Genomic DNA, 17869 nt, shown 5'->3' on the forward strand with positions numbered 1-17869 from the left:
GATCTTGAAGAGTTCCTATTAGTTTGTTTCCTCTGGATCTTTGTTATGAGGACTTCTTTTAGGAAACTTTGTTCCTATTTTGGTTAGGATAACCTTTAGCAGGGTAAGTTAGCTGCCAAACGAGATCTGAGGTAGTTCCGCCTTGCATCATGGGATATAGGGTTGCCTCGAGCTGGTAAAAGGAGTTCTCGAGCTAAAGCAAGTGCCGAGTCGGAGCCGAGGATCGGCTCCGAACCCATCCAGCAAGAAAGAAGGCGAGAGAAGACAACTAACATGGAACGTTATGGTAGGTACATAACTTCTAATTTTTAACCATTGCATATGTCCATTCTACAATTTTTGAATCCAAACCAATGCTGCCTGTTCAGTGTAGACTTCCATACACTTTCCTGTCCAAGCCTTGACTGTCATCCATCTCTTCCCTAGCCAGGAATTGAATTTCTAGTCTGTCATCTCCAGCCCACATTTCTTGTGTGCTCCAAAGAGGCACAGTTCATATGTCTAGTATATTCTTCCCTAATAACTTTTCTCACACCTCCCTTGCCCCTTTCCACTACAGCACAACTTGTCTATGTGTGCATCTGCTCAGCATTCTCCTCCTCACACCACCAACATTCTGTGAATGGGTACTACCATTTTCACCTGAGTTTTGTACCACTTATGTACTATCCTTATGTATTGATCCCCAACTGAGCCAGGTTCCTACAACATTGTTAGCATTTCCAGTATTCCTTTCTAATACCCATTTCTAACCAAATCTTATACATGGTGATGGGAAACTTTAAATATATCGTTATGTCAAGGAACTTGTTCAGTATGCTAGAGATAGAGGCTTATAAAATGCCCAAAGTTTACCCTTTTGTCACTGAAAAGTCTTTGTAGCAAGATTAAAAAGTTTTACGTACCTTAGTTCTCCATAGGTATGTGAAAGTGGTACATTCCTATAAGTTTTGTGTGTGGGTAACTGATATTGACTAAGGACCGAAACTGTCCTACTCTAACTAATTAATCTCCTCCTCATTAAGGTTGGCTGCTGTTACGGTCTCCTTTGGTGCCTGATGCCACCTTCTGTATATGGCTGGGAAATGGTAGTCCTAACAGCACATGATGATGCTGCTACATGACAGTACAGCTAACCATAGCAGTTTTACTGTATGACACTCCCAATATTTTTGATGTTGCCCTCTATTGTTTGGCACATTTTGGTGTGTATTTTCTCCCACATTAAACTGCATTCCATTTGTGTTCATCTTGTATGCATCTGCATGCACTTGTGGCTTCAATTAACAACCCAGTTTAGTTTGCATTCCATTATTCAATTATTTGCAAATGTCTTCTACAGTACACTACAGCTCCCTGCACTGTAGCCTAATATGGGACTGTAAATCAGTACTAGCTTGCATGCTGCGTAATACACACCTGACGAGTACTACAGGGTACCTGACTCACATAAGTTCCTTTACAGAAGTCCTGTAGCAGCTGCATTGTATTTTATATACAGCTTGTCTGAGTCCTGGCAATATTTTGTATGTTTACTGAGACTGACTTAAGCAACTTGCTTTTTTTTCTTAAACAGCCTGAAGAGCATTCTTGGAATGGGGATTGGAGCTGGTGCCTATGTTCTAGCAAAGTTTGCGGTAAGTTTTAGTTACTGACTAACTATCATAAATGTGACATGCGTATGATGTTCATGTTTCACTGCTGCAGTCCTAACCATTGGGTTATCCATGCTGTGGTAACCCTCAGTCGGTCCGAATACCAATGTCAAGGTTTTGTACATCGGCTGCTGTCGCTTGCTGGGTGATGGCAGGTCGTCCGAGCTATAAAGGAGAGCAGGCGACTCCATTACCTCAGTCTTTCTTGCCGTGGGGCCCATAGCAGAAGCAATTTGCAACAGTGCCGGTCAGCTGTTTCCAGATTTTGAACTTCAGCTGAAAACGTCTAAAGCTAAGTACCCCATTAGGGATCTTTTACTTGCACTAACCTATGTCCGAAAAAGTCAATAACTGTCTCACCTGTGGAAAACAAATACCAAGCTGAGACTTCAAATCTTACTACGTCACATGTGTAGGCCCAGATCACAGCGTACCCAGCTGTCTGTTCTGTCCCCTCTTTAACGCTACAACTGTTCATCATAGAGCTCTGTTTGTAACCAGTTATTTTCGTCTTCCGTCTCCGATTACCAATATGGCATCCGTCAGTCAGCAAACCACAAATCTCCCGAAAAAACGTAAAGGTAAGGATAGAGACAGATTGCATAAGGCCAAGCCTTCCGACAACGCCACCACTAAAAGGGTCATTAGTTCTTCGGAATTCAGTGAGGCACTTTCACAGCCCTTGATGCCTGACTCGATTACTTTGCAGGCTTCGACTGAGACCCTTTGCAGGCTTCGACTGAGACCCTTTCGGAGCTCTGTATACTGCAGATGACTGCATCGTCCGAGTCTTCCGCTGTCTCTGCCTCGGTTGGGTCCGGAGCCGCTATGCAGGCACCAACTTCCCGAGGAGACAGCTTGCACTTTGGAATTCACTTCAAGGCCTTCACCCTCTCTTCCCACTAACACACCGACAGCACCGAGGGATACTCTTCAGGCCAGACTTAGAGCTACTCCAAAGAAAATGGCAAAAAGTCTCCATTCCACTACTCCTCCCCCTCCTGAAACTAGAGTGCTTAAAATGGTGGAGGATCTCATCACTTTCATCTGGGGTAATCGGGCCACTCCAGCCAAAAGGAGAAGGGAACCTACTTCAGACATCCAGTCAGATTTAGACTCCGAGGGATCTAACTCCTCTGTTTTTGAAGAGGGAAATCATCTTGCTGCCTATGAAGACTCAGATGCAGAAGAATCTATTTCTTCTGCATAACTTCTGATCCCTCCACACCCTCAGGGAACACTTCCAATGGGAATCAACAGATTTCCCTCAATCCAAGAAAGAGTTTCTGGACCTACCCTAGCACAGGCCTCTGGCCATCCCACCCATCTTGGAAGTGGTAGATGCTGTTTACCAAGAATCCAGCCATACCCCTGACACCCTTCTACCTGCCTCCAGAAAACCTGACCAGTACTACAGGGTACCTGACTCACATAAATTCCTTTACAGAAATCCTATAGCAGATCCAGAGGTGATTACTCGGGGACCTAAGGGAGTTAAGGCTACCTCTGAAAAGAATCCCACTCCTTCAGACAATGAATCCAGGGCCCTGGACACATGGGGTAAAAGTATATACCTCTGCAACTTTTACTATAAGGGCTCTCAACTATAGTATTCCATATGTTAAAATATCTACAGCACACTTTGGAACTTTCAAAACAGAACATTTCTGCTTTTCCAGATTTTGCCAACAATAAAGAGACAGCAGAATTACTGCGCTCTTCAACTTGGGTAGCAAAGCACTCCTTGCACTGTGGATTTGACGCCCTAGAGGCTTCTAGCAGGGCAGCAGTGACAGGATCTGTTATCAGAAGACATGCATGGCTGAAGGAACGACCTATGCCTGATGATGTCAAAGCTAAAATCATGGATGCACTTCTTGACAAAGACCGCCTTTTCGGACAGAAAATTGAAGAGGTAGTTAAAAAGATGGAAGACAAAGCAAAATCGATGCAGTCTGTTAAAGATTTTCTTCAAATACAACCTCCTAGGTTCAGCAGAAAATGTCCCTCCAAACACTGGTCCTTTCTTGCACCAAACAGGCGGCAGAAGGCAAAACCCATAGGGACAGACCTACCAGAGCTCAAACTCAGGGCCAGCAAATTACAAAACAGTGGCCTGCCCAAACACTACAGTAGGGAGTTCAAAAGCAACCCTGTATGAAAAAAAAAACTCTCAGTTGACTACCTTTCCCATCTCTGCCTGTCTCCACCATACCAAAATCTAGGAGAATGGCTATCTCTATGCAGAGAAAATTGGAACTCTATAAAAAAAGATCAAAGGGTCTTAAAAATCATTACTCAAGGGTACAAATTCAATTTCCAAAAACTACCACCTCCAAGAGGGTACCCAGACCTACCTCCAAACCAGTTGGCAGAAGCACTAAAACAAGTACAAAACCTAATATCCCTAGGGGCAGTAGAACCTGTACCTCCAGAACAAGTTGCAAAAGGATTCTATTCCAGGCTATTTCTTGTTCCCCAGAAAGAGGGGATTTGGCGCCCATCCTAGACCTATTTTTTTCTCAATACCTTCGTGGTAATCCCAAAATTCAAAATGCTTACCTTACAACAGCTTCTACCAATGCTCCCAAACAAAGCTTGCATGGTCACCTTAGACCTAAAGGATGCTTATCTTCACACCCCAATAAAGGGAATCCTGCAGAAAATTCCTCCATTTCAAAGCAAGATCACTACACTTTCAATTCTCTGCTTTGCCCTTTGGTTTATCTACTGCTCCCAGGGAATTCACTAAATGTCTAGCTCCTGCCGTTGTCTTTTGCAGGGAAAACAATGTACAGATTTACCCTTACCTGGTTGACTGTCTCATCCAGGCAGACTGCAAGGAACTGCTCTTGCAGCACCTCTCATTTATAAAAACCGTACTCACCTCTCTGGGGTTCACTGTCAATGAAAGGAAATCAAAACAGATACCTACCAGGGAAATTCTATTTCTGGGAGGCTTACTGGACATAGAACAGAAAATGGACTTTGTCTACAGAAAAAGTTTCGTACCAAATCACTTCCCTACTCTGGCCTCCGAAACTCGGCTTTCTACCAGGAAGTTCCTACAAGCTCTTGGGTACGTGGCCTCATGCATCCTCCTGGTACCTCTAGCCAGACTACACATGAGGAAAATTCAGTGGTACACATGAGGAAAATTCAGTGGTACCTATGGTGTCAACACTCACAACCTCTGGACGCCTCCCTGCCTGTGATCTCTTGCATAAGATACGGGTTCCTCTGGTGGGCCCAGTACTGTTCTCTGAACAAGGGACTTCCTTTCACCCTCCGTCCATCAGTCCAGACCATAACTACAGATGCTTTGGACATGGCCTGGGGTGCCCACCTAGAAGGCAGATGCGCCCATGACTCTGGGACGCACAGATGCTACCCCTGCACATCAACCAAAAGGAAGTGATAGCAGTACAAAATACTCTGGCACCCTTCAAACCGTACCTCAAACCAGGGGTTCTTCTCATAAAAACAGACAACACCACAGTTATGTGGTACATCAGCAAACTGGGAGGGACTCAATCTTACCCCCTGTGCAGACTAGTCATGAACCTGTGGTTAGCAGCCTCATCCATGGGACTACATGGGACTACATCTTATAACCCAATACCTACCGGGCATCAACAATACCTGGCAGACCTGAATGGCAAATCCACGGAGACATTTTTCTGCAAATTGCCCACATATGGGGGACCCCCCAGGTGGACCTCTTTGCCTCTCATTTAAATCATCAAGTACAGAAATTCTGCACCAGGGAGTACCATCACCTGGTCTGGTAGGTGGATGCCCTGACCTTCCCTTGGAATACCCTCTTTGTGTATGCATTCCCACCTCTACCTCTCTTTCCAAAAGTGCTAATCAAAATGTTGTTGTATCTTTCGGCTTTTCCCGGTTAGGGGTCGCCACAGCAGAACTCCGGTCCGCTAATGATTGGCAGTTGATTTTTACGTGCTGAGTTGCCAGCCCTAACGCACAACCTTCAACGAAGGTACGCCCATTCACGCACGTCTCCACGCAGAAGACGCTGTAGCTGAGAGTCGAACCGGTCAGCATCTTACTGTGAGGCGACAATGCTACCGCAGCAACACCACCGCGGATAAAAAGTACTAATCAAAATAAGGGAGGAATAACCAAGAGCAATACTCATTGCCCCAGATTGGCCCAGACAGGTTGTGCAGCAGTGGGTACCAATGCTATCTCACCAGCCCCTCTGGCATCTACCTGTGATACCTCACCTGCTATCCTTGGCGGGGGGGGGGCCTTCAGACACTCAAGCTCTCAGCATGGCTTATTCTACCAAAACCAACAAGGAATCTATGCTAAGCAACCAAGTCCTTGACATCATCACAGCACCAGAAAATCTTAATGCTGGAAAATGGAAAAAAAATTGCTCCTGGAGCCAGTCAAAGGGGGCAGACCTACATGTGCCGTCCATTTCTCTTATTCTAAATTGTCTTGTTGAGCTTATTAATAAGGGTCTGTCCTACTCCATGAAGATCTATGCCTCTGCCGTCTCGGCACACTTTGATACAGAACAGCCATTTTTAACCACCCTCTTATCAATGTCAGGCCTCCCAGAAGATAGGCCTCCCAGAAGACAGCCCACCCCAGCCTGGGACCTGAACTATGTTTTAGAAAAGCTTACTCTGCTTCCCTTCGAGCCTGCAGCATCCTCAGAAAACTCAGAACTAAAGTACCTCTCTTGGAAGACTACCTTTGTTTTGGCTATTATGTCAGCTAGGAGAGTGTCAGAGCTTCAAGCCTTAATGGCCATTGAGCCATTTATCTCCCGTGCAGACAGGATCTCCCTGAGAACCAATCCCTCCTTCATGCCAGATGTGGTTTTGGATATTACCCTCAACTAGGCCATCCACCTGCCCACCTTCTTCCCTAACCCTCAGAACAAGGGGGAAGGGATACTGCATTCTTTGGATGTGCACAGGCAACTCAGATTTTATCTGTATCTTACCAAGACATTCAGGAAAACTGATCAGCTCTTGCTCAGCTTTAAAACAGGGACACAGGGGAAACCAGTATCCAAACAGAACATTTCCAAATGGACTGCACACTGCATCCAGTTTTGCTACTCCTTGCATGGAAAACCATTCCCTAGGACCATCAGAACCCATTCCACTAGGGCAACCTCTACTGCCGCAACATTCCTTAGAGGGGTACCCACCAAGGGCATCCTGGAAGCTGCTACATGGACTTTAGTCTACACCTTCACTAAACATTACCGTTTGAACCTATTCCCAAAAGCTAGGGCTGGGTTTGCCTCTGCAATTCTGCAGGACATGCTCACCCAATCTTAAGTTTCTGTTAACCTTCCACCCTTCTCCTCAGCTTTGGGAATCTTCCCAATGGTTAGGACTGCAGCAGTGAAACACGAAGAACATACTACAGTTGTGTACACTCGCCATAAATGTAGATGTTTGAGTGTGTTCACTGCTGAAGTCATACTTTCCCTCCCTCCTTCTCCCTGATATCTGCTTTCCTTAGAGAGAGACCTATTTCTGTGGGGATCTGTGACCCCGGGACTACTAAATAATTATTAACATTGGACTTCTTTGGTTAAGGCAAGAAAAGCTGAGGTAATGATGTCGCCTGCTCTCCTTTATAGTTCGGACGACCTGAAGTCACCCAGCAAGCAACAGCAGCTGACGCACAAAACCTTGACTCTGGTATTCGGACCAACTGAGGGCTACAACAGCATGGATAACCCAATAGTAGGACTGCAGCAGTGAACACACTCAACATCTACATTTATGGTGAGTGCACACAACTGTACTTTTTTGTAGTATGCCTATTTTTCTCTGACTTTAGCAGTAAGTTTGACCTTTGAGATGTGAAAACTACTAACCTTTCAGGCAGCATCATTTAGTAGTAGATAACACATATCCATGAATTTGAAGGCATTATTCTGACTGTCTGAAATAGTTTTGCTTGGGGGGAGGAGGGCTGCTAGCCTGTTGAAGTTGTGTTTGAAAAGAGGAAAGCTGTACTATGAGCTTCTGTGTGTTTTCCTGTTTGAATTACTTGTCGAAGGGCTAGAGTATTCTGGACATTATACCTCAAGGTAGTGATTCAGCAGTTTTCCTTTTCATATCATGTTTCATCTTGTGTTTTGTACTAAAAACTTTTTCTGGCCACATTACTGTACCCTAAAGGTCTTCAGGGAAAATGGTCAGCTTTTCTGTTTTCCTGGCTGTGCACACCTTGTGTCAGTAGGACTACTGTCACGAATAGTTTGGCAGCCTTATGTAGGTATAAGATGTCTCTTAACATACTTCTACTTTGGATATAAACCATGCAGTGTACCAACAGTGAATTTGTACTGCTGCACTTTATTGTGATTTATGTCGAAACGAAAAAAATCATATGGTTATGACTGAAAGTGCCTAGGCAGCTTAGGTATGCTAACCGTTAATAGCTTTCATATTGTACTTAAATCCACCGTCCACGCACACTAAATGACTTAAAAGGATGTATGGTTTACACTGAGTTTTCCTGTCTTGCACAGTCTCATTCTGAAATTAAGTCACAACTTAAGTGGGCTAAATCCTAACATCATTTTCCTAGAAAGTTTTTAAATTGGATTTTTTTCCTGGGTTATATTAATTCGGGATTAGGAGAAAAACAAACTATCTGAAGTAGTTAACTTCATTTGTGCAGCAACCTTTGGGAATCTGATCCGAGCCAGCAGTTTTCAACAGCTTTAGATCCGTGCTCCAAGCTCCTCCCCCTACCCATAATCCCCTGCCAACCCTGACTGACCTCAGATCTAGTTTGCCGCGGTTTCGTTCAGCAGCTTGATCCTGAGTCTCCTGGCATTCTCGTTCTCTTTGTGAGGAAAAATTTAACTTTTTAAATCTTTTTCTTTAATTTTTGGTGTGAGAGTGTGTTTAACCCCCTTATAGCCTAAACTCTCTTAGTTTACCTTAATTCTAGTTTTCCTTCTCCTACCTTTGTATTTCCGTCAGTGTTTTGTGTGTGTGTGTGTGTGTGTGTGTGTGTGTGTGTGTGTGTGTGTGTGTGTGTGTGTTTGGGGCCTTGTGTGTGTGGGTTACTTTTTCAGTATGTCTGAGGCCCCAAAGTTAATGTTCTCTAAGTGCACCGAGTGTGGCCATAAGCTGTCCCCAGCGGAAGGCCACATCTGTGTGTATTGTGCCTTGGGGTTGAACACCTGTCCTCTGGTTGTACCATTTGTGCAGCGTTCAACCCCAGGGCACTTAAGGACCGGAGGTCTAAGCTGATTCTGGCGGGTCTTCTGCCTCCGGTCCTTCCGTGGCTCCCGCAGCGGCTGCCACTTCTGCTTCCCTCCCCCTGGCCGGGACTCAACCTCCCGTCTTAGGCTCGGAGGAGAGGGAGGCTAGGAAAGAAAGGAAGAGGGAGAAGCACCACAAGCGGCAGGCCGAGGCCTCCACTTCGGCCCCCCCTGGCTAAGCGGTCTTCTCCCTCCAGGTCTTCTGGTTCTCCTCCTTCTCGGATCCGGTCCCCGTGCTTTTCACCGGGTCCTGAGGAGGAGGAGACCCGATCTCCATCGAGGTCATCGAGGCGACACTCCCACCCCGCCTCGGTGGCCTCATCGAGATCTACAAGAAGTCTCACAGATGCAAATTTGGACTGGATGATGAGAAGATTCCTCCAGGCCTAACTGCAGATGGGAGAGCTCCTGCCTCGCCCCCCCCCCACCTCCGGGAGGGAGCTCGACCCCCTTCTTTGCTCAGATAGCTCCTTCTCCATCCCGTTTCCCGGGTTTGGAGTATTCGGAGCCAGGCAGCCTTGGAGCTGGGGGTGTGTCGGCGCCGATAGTCTCGGGTACTTCGGCGCCGACACTTCCCTCAAGTCTGACGGGTCCATTTTCTTCGGTTCCGAGCTGTCAGAGCTGAGGGCTGAGCTTCGGATCCGGTGGTATCGGTATGCCTTCGGCTCCGTCCGGGTCGGAGCATGCTGGTCTGTCGGATCTGATCGCGTCAGCGCTGGCCCCTATCCGTCCATCAGATCCGAGAGAGAGTCTGCTTTCGGATCCCAGAGAGAGCAACTCTCCTTCGGCATTCAACGTGGTGGAGAGGGTTCTGTCGAGGGATTCCAGGCCCCCGACCCTTGCCACTGCTCCACCCTGCACTCCTCAGTTGGGCCCGGCTTCCATCACCCGGCCCCAGGGACAGCCTGCTTTGACGTCACAGTAGTTCCAGTGGAACAAGACGTTGCTGGTGAGACCTCCTCGGACAGAACCCCCCGAGGAGGTCCCTCACAAGGGAATGTGCAAGAGGAGGCACCTGGACTCCCCCGAGTTCTTGACTGAGGACACGGATTTGGAGGAAGGGGAAGGCTTCCCAAGATCACCCCCCCGAAGATGTCTCATTTGGTGACATCATGGAGATGCTCAGAATAAAGGGGGGGGGTGGTCTGCCCCAAAGCCTACCTCGGACTAATCCGTGTTCCTGGAGGGGTTTGAAGCAGGCCCGTCTACCTCTTGGGTGTCCCCTCCAGCTGACCCCCTGGTAGATTTGATCACTACCAGGGCGTGGAAGGAGCCGGACACTGTGGAGCCAGTCTCCAAGCGCCCGGACAAGATCCTTAGCCCACCCTCTGACAAGTCCCACTGGAGTAAGGGTCCCCCGGTAGATGCCATGTTGGTGGTGGCGGCCACCAAGAGGGAACTTTCTCAGGAGAGTCCCTCGGTTCATCCCCCAAGCAAGGAGTCTTGGTCGATGGCCCGCCTAGGGAAGCGGGTGTTTAGTTCAGCAACCTTCTCTGTGAGGTCACTGAACTAAATGGCACACGTGCTCCGACTGCAGCGGGATCTTATTAAAGAGTACGCTGCGTCCCCCCCCCCCCCCCCCGAGTCCATGTCGGCGGAGGACAAACAATTGCACTCCACCTGGATGGCCACTCTACGATCCATATCGAACACCTCTATGTGGCTTCTGTCTCATGCCACGGAAGGAGCCGCTAGAGCCGGTGGAGCGGGCTTCGTTATGAGACGTCAGGCCTGGCTCCGACACTTTGATTTTGCGGAACCCTTCAAGGCATCGTTCGCTAATGCCCCTTTTGATGGTTCTGCCCTCTTTGGCAAAACCATGCAAGATACCTTGGTCCAGAGCGAAAAGGACAGTAAGACGTCTGCCGTCTGAGTCCGCTTCTCTGCTCCCCAGAGGTCCTTTTCTAAGAACCAAAAGGGACAGAAGAAGATGTGGTTCCAGAAGTCGCAACAGTCCCGTTCCGCTCCGGACTCCCAGCCCTTCCGCGGCAGAGGAGGGCAGGGTGGACGCCGCCCTAGAGGCAGAGGGGGCCCGCGGAACTTTGGACCCAGAGAACCCTTCTCGGACCAACCCACGCAACACCCCTGAGGGGTTGCCTGACTGCTCCACTCTGGAGGCAGTCAGGGGGGCGTTTCTCGCAGCACCCAGCAGCTTGGGAGTCCATCACGACAGACCGCTGGGTGCTTCGCATCATATCCCGAGGATACCAAATCCCCTTTTCTCGTTATCCACGCAGCTCCAGATACCTCTCCAATGTCCCACCCGAGCAGAGGGAGGCCGCAACAATGGAAATCCAACATTTGCTGGAAAAAAGAGCCATCCAACACGTCCCCTCAGACCAGTGCAGGTCCGGGTTTTACTCCAGGTTCTTCTTGGTGCCAAAAAAGACGGGGGACTTGAGACCGATGCTAGACTTCTCTTCCCTGAACCTGTTAGTAACCAAAGAAAAGTTCTGCATGGTCACTCTTCAATCCATTCTCCCCCTTTTGCGGGAGAACGATTGGATGTGCTCTATAGACCTCAAGGATGCATACTACCACATTCTGATGGACAGGCGATCCAGGAGGTTCCTCCGCTTCCGGCTGGGAGCCAGTCATTTCCAATTCAGGGTCCTCCCCTTTGGTCTCACCACAGCCCCCAAGGGTGTTCACCAAAGTGTTAGCAGTGATAGCGGCCCACTTGAGGCTCCAGGGAGTTCAGGACTTCCCGTACCTGGACGGCTGGCTCCTGACTGCCCCGACAAGGCATCTACTCTGTTCAGCCAGAAACTACTTTCTCCGTCTAGCTCCCCGGCTGGGGATCACTATCAACATAGAGAAGTAGTCTCTTACTCCGACTCAGACTATAGACTTCATAGGGGCCAGATTGGACGCAAGCTCCTAGCTTTCTTGACCACAGACCGGCTACTATCCCTGAGGCTACATGTGCAGGCCATTCTACGATCTCCAGCCCCCCCGGCGGAATTGGTCCTGAGGGCTCTAGGCTCGATGGCGGCAGCGATCAACCTATTACCAATGGCACGTTTGAACATGCAGGTCTTACAGTGGACCCTCCAGGTCCAGTGGTCCCTTCTTCACTACCCTTTGAGCCATCCCATTCCCTTCAGCAGGGCCTGCAAGAGGGCCCTCCTATGGTGGCTCCAATCTCCAGACCTTCAGCAAGGACGCCCCTTTTCTATGACCCCTCCTGTAGCCACTGTGACCACGGACGCCTCCAGCCTCGAGTGGGGGGGGCATTGTTCGGGCAGGACAGTCCAAGGCACGTGGGACCTCACGGGGACCTCACTGCATATCAATGTCCTAGAGATGATGGCAGTGCTGTTAGCGTTGCAAGCACTTCAGGACCTTCTTCCCGTAGGAACGATTGCGATATGGACAACATGTCTGTTGTCTGGTACATCAACAAACAGGGGGGAACCAGGTCTTACCCACTCTGTCGAGAGGCCATGAGGATGTGGGAATGGGCGATCTCCACCAACCGCTTTCTCATAGGGGTGGCAAGAGCCTTTGCCAGTATCTGGAATCACAAGGGTGACAGGTGCAGGCCATCTCTGGCAAAGCAATGTGGTCTGTCGAGCATGTCATCCCAGGTAGACAGATACTGGATTCCCTTAGAATGACACCAAAAGCTTAGCTAATTGTTGAAGTCAGTCATTTTGTCCTTGTACTGTGGTATAATTTTGGGTGATGGCAGGATGCTAATAATACTGAATTCTCTGACCAAGAGCCAATATCCCATCCCAAATGGCATATTTTACTCTACCTACAGTCACAGCTATTCTACAGTCCCAGCCACCCCATTTAGTTACTATGGAACAAGTTCTCGTAGTCCCCACAAAAGCTAAGAACATGTAATCTATAGGCCTCGATAATGTACCAGGTTTTCTGATTATCCATGCCAAATCTGGCCTTTCTGAACCCTTTCTTTAACCTGTTTAATCTAAGCCTTACCACTGATCACATTTATGAAACCAGGAAGATAGCCATTGTAGTGCTGTTGTACAAGGGTGGCCCCAAAGCAGACTGTGGTAGCTGTAGTCATATTATTCTCAGAAGCCTCTCGTGTAAAGCTATAGATCATGCCACTAGCTTGGATCTCCTTAATGTGGACATTGAAAATCTCTTAACCCTGGACACGTAGGACCTTCATTTGCCAAGAGCCTTATTAATTTTTTTGAAAAAAAAAAATAGCTGAAGCACTAGATAGTGGTTATGCAGTCCATACAGAATATCTGGACTTGGCCAAGACTTTGTGACTCTGTTCAGCATGTAGGCATTATTGAGAGACTTGTAAATCTGAATATAGATCCTTGTGTTGTGCAGTAGATAGCTAACCAGTTTGACAGAACCCATTTAGATGTGTTCCTGATGGCTCCTCCTAAAGCAGAAAGTTTATCGGTTGCATACTGCTTGGCTCAGTGTTGGACCTTTTCCCATTTTGCATCTTTTTATCAGATATCCTTCTTTTCCCATGCTGCAGTATTCATAACATGTGGGAGAATCTGTCTTGGCAACCTAAACTTCCAGCCAGTATACCAAAGACTTAATCTGCTGCAAGGTACGTGTGATGTTGCACATGGAACAGCCGAGCCTTGGCCCTAAAAGTGATATCTGCATGTACCATCCTTAGAACTTCTCTACCGCCAGTCCGAATGACTCCTTCCAGCCATTCATCTAATCGCTGAAAGTTTATCTTCTTTCAGATAAATGCCCCGTTGGGGAAACTCTTACACTTTTACTGCTGCATGCTTTGAGGTTAATGTCATCCAAGAAGGGCAAGTGCCACTGTGGAAGACAGATTCCACACAAAGGCAGCCATGACCAGTGCCTTTTTGTATGGGGTCCAGTCACGATTATAAAGCCTGTACCATTTATCAGGCATTCATCCGCAAAACTCTCTGTAGTCTTCTGTCCATCCTTAATTTATACCTTGAGAATCAGAGACTGAAGTGACTAGAGCTAGGTGTGGAAGGTGCTGCTGGGTCTGTCTGGTGAGCCTTCGAAGAAGGTGAAAAAGGTAAGACCTGAGTCTTCGTCTGCACCTCTGATCTCGTTTGTGCCTCTTGAGGCCAGTGAAGGCCAGGAGGTATGTATGGTATTGGGTCCTCTTCCTTCAGCTACAGCACGTCCACAAGAGGTTTTGCAGATGCTCGTTTTGGACAGTAAGGGGGAACCACGTCTCACTCTTAACACTCCTGGCAGTACCTGTCTTGCTCCTTCCTTTGAGGTTGTGCCAAAGTCGGATCTGGAGCCCAGGCCTCCAGCTGCCTTTCCTTTCCATCCTAGGACCGGCTTTCCTCTCAAGTGAAAACAAAAATGTGTGTGCCAGTCTAGAGTTTTCCCCGGACTGGTAAGCTTTTTCTTGAGGAATTTTGAATGCTTTTCTGGTACTTAGGCTTCCACCTTGCATCCTCCTACCCCAACATCTCCTGTTTCCCGTCTTCCATCTGCTGAAATTGAGGCCTCTGAAGAAGATGATTTATCCTCTTGAGTCTCTGCCTTAATCCACTCAAATTGATTCCCCTCTGGAATATACCTCTCCTGTGGGGATTCTCTTGTAGAACATATTTCCCTTTGGAGAAACTGCCTTCAGAATGAGGGATTACTTCAAGTGGGAAAGCTCTCAGAGGTACAAAAGAGGTATTGTAACCTCTTACAAATTGACACTCCTTCTACTTCAGCCATCCCTCCAGTCTTTCCAGCCTTTCTGGCAACATCTAAAAATCCTTCTCAACATTCTGCTCCTAAAAGACCAGACATGTTTTATAAGGTGCTTGAGGACAGTATTTATCTGTATAAATGCCCTCTTGCAGACCCAGATGTGATCTCTGTCTGTTGACAAAGCTGCCAAATTACTGCCCTCTACCAATCTCCTTCCCTCAGATAACTAGGGTAAAAATGATGGAGAGAATTGGTAAAAAGGTCTACACCTCTTCCACTCTGGACTTCAGGGCCATTAAGTATCGGACACCTATGTCCAAATATGTTATGGCTCTTGTTTGATTCTGATGAAGTCCACGATTCAGTGGATGAAAGTGCTTAATCTTTTACTGTTTGGTTTTACTTCCTATTGTGTGGTTTGGAGTGCTTTTTTACCTGTTCGCTGTGTCGATTAATAAAGAGGTGGTATTATTGCTTCACTGGACTTGAGCCTTGCTCTTCTTGGATTATTTACTTTTGCCTTGGTTCATTATGTTCTGGCTCTACTTTCACAGGCCTTCACATTAATGACTGGTCTGACTCTGCAGCAACTTTCTTCTGTGTTGGGACGGTCTTACCAGGTTACCAGATATTCCATTTAGTGTAGTCATGATGCAGCAGATTTGTCTGCTAGGTCAGCAGCAACTGCTTCAGTCCTCATGAGATTTTCCTGGCTAATGTTGCAGTCTTTGTCTTATGATTTCAAGGCAGTGATTCTGGATGCATCTCTGGACAGCACTGACCTGTTTGGTTTTAATGCGGCAGCTGTCTTCTAATCCCTTCAAGTGAAAGGAAAATAATTTTAGGAGCTTAAATGTATTTTTGTCTCCTAGTTCCTAAATCTCGGGTAACAGCAGACCAGCACTCGTGTGAACTGCTTCTGCTTCGGGCTCCTCGGCAAGAAAGACTGATGTAATGGTGTCGGCTGCCTGTTTATTATACCCCTGACGACCTGACGTCAGTCTTGAAGCGACAGCAACCGACTCAGAAGTACGAAGTCTCTGGTATTCGGGCCGACTGAGGGCTACCTGCAGGCAGATAACCCAAGTGTGATGACTGCAACAGTCAATACACTCTTAACATCTACATTTATGGTAAGTCTACACAACTGTACTTTCTTTCTATGTTTACATTGGCCAACAGACAGCATGCACATATGCAGTACTGTGTTACACAAGGCTTTACCTCCTCTGTGTTGGTCGTAATCTTCACCTTTTGCTCATCACACTTGATAACTCTTAACAGACCTGAGTTTCCTTTGTATTGGAAGTGTGTAGTGTGCTGTTGTTTATAAAGGCACTAGAACCAGTATTGTCTATTTCTGTCTGCTTGAAAGATGTGGGTTGTCTAATCCGATGGGATCCGACCTCCATGCCAGTCTTTAAGCTTATTGGATCCAGAGCTCTGACTCCTCCCTTACTCATAATTCCCTAAATTGTACTGTAGATGCTGTCTCCTTAGCAAGATGGCTCTGGTTGTTCTTTTTTTCTTACTGCAACTCCTGTCTTGCCATGAGTTTTTCTCTAACCACTTTCTGTATTTATTAGTTTCTGGTAGATTTTTTGTCATTAATTTCTCTTATCTTCGTGTAGTTAACCCTTAAGGCTTTCGGTCTTTTGTCTTTGTAATTGTGTGTGTGTGTGTGTGTGTGTGTGTGTGTGTGTGTGTGTGTGTGTGTGTGTGTGTGTGTGTGTGTTAATAAAACTTTTCCCGTAACTTTTTTCTCATAGCTTTTTCAGAATATTGGAATCAACAGGGTTTTAAAAAGTGCTTTGGAGTGTGGGCACAAACTTCAACTGCAAGACTTGTACTCCAAATGTATTTATTGTCTGTGCCATGCACCTTGAAGTAAAGTGCCAGTCTTGTGCATCTTTCAGTGCCAGGTCCCTCCAAAATTAGAAGGGACAAGCTGGTTTTAAAGGGACTTCTTCCCTCACAGAGAGGCTGCACCACCACCATCATCATCATCATCATCATCATCATCTTCATCATCTTCTTCATCATCATCATCATCATCATCTTCAAAATGAGACAAGCCTAAGGCTGCAGAGAAGGAAGAAGGCAAAGGCAAACAAGATGAGTGAAAAAAAAAGGAGCATATCTCCACCCAAGACTGCAAAGAAAAGGTCTCTGGAACCAACAGCCTCAGTTGGCCTCAATCCCAAGGTTCACAGAAGGTCAGAACCTACACCTGCTCAGATCCTCTATGCACCAGCTAATCACTGGGACTAATGAGTTCTAGACTGCAATCACCCATTTCACAGGAAAGAAGGTATTCATAACAATCTTTGGTAGTGTCATCTGTTCGATCATCTAGAAGTCTAAGTTCAACGTCGATAGGAAGATTGTTTTTAAGGACACAAATACAGCTTGGTTTCATCTTGGTACTCTCTCATGAGGAGGTAGCGACTACAGGCCAACTTATCCTTCCCTTGTAGTAATTTGTACCAACTCACCCTTTGGACTCAGGATTATTGAAACCAACTGAAACTAGAGCACCTTTTTTGGTGCCAGAGCTGCTTACATCTTCAACACAGACTGTATTCCTATCTTTCTCGACTTCATTGCCTTTGGACTGAGATGAAACTCTGATACAAAGTTTTAGAAACGAGTTCCCGGGGTGGAGGTGAGTCGACAATGAGGCTTTTGGAGCCATCTCTTCCCATTGACACTTTGTCTCTGGAGAGCTTGGATCTGAGATCGGCTTTGTGGCTGTAACTCATCAGTGCGGAGATCTCCTCTTCGGATTGAAGGGAGTCTTCCTTTCTGGTGGCTGCCTTGGCTTTCAAGGTTTTTGGCAAATACCAAAGACTGGGTGGCTTCAACCAGTTTGGTTCCACCCAAACCTCATCTGCAGTCTGTGTTCCCATTTACATCCTATCCGACAGGGACAGTCTGTATCCGTGGCTTCTGAGGAAGTTTGCTTTGTTAGCTCCCTTTCTAATTCTGACCCTTCTAATGCTTCCATAGAGGGTGTTCCGTTTGCACATCCTTTTTCTGGGAAGCACCTTGAATCTTCACCAGAGTCTTACACCAAAGATACTGACTTGGAGGAAGGGGAGGGTTCCCTTGCTCCCTCTCTAAAGACATCACTTTCAGTGACATCTATCAAAATAGATGAAACAGAGAGGCGTTTGTCATCCCAAGACTGTTCACCAGATGAGTCTGTATTCTTGGTGGCTTTTGGTACGGGACCAACATAGTCCGGGTGGTACCAGCTGTTGACCCTCTTATAAAT

The 17869-nt window shown here is 47.0% G+C and overlaps 1 protein-coding gene across 1 annotated transcript in view; it reads left to right on the plus strand.

Moving 5' to 3' along the window:
* Nucleotides 1-17869, plus strand: part of NDRG1 (N-myc downstream regulated 1) — an 896718-nt gene that overhangs the window by 348004 nt on the left and 530845 nt on the right. The window contains exon 7 of the mRNA XM_044066941.1: nt 1577-1637. Coding sequence (XP_043922876.1) covers nt 1577-1637 — 61 coding nt within the window. The remainder of the gene's footprint in view (nt 1-1576; nt 1638-17869) is intronic.

The sequence above is a fragment of the Protopterus annectens genome, chromosome 3.part1 (assembly GCF_019279795.1).
Source record: "Protopterus annectens isolate FY-2018-M chromosome 3.part1, PAN1.0, whole genome shotgun sequence".
Taxonomy (NCBI): Eukaryota; Metazoa; Chordata; order Ceratodontiformes; family Protopteridae; genus Protopterus; species Protopterus annectens.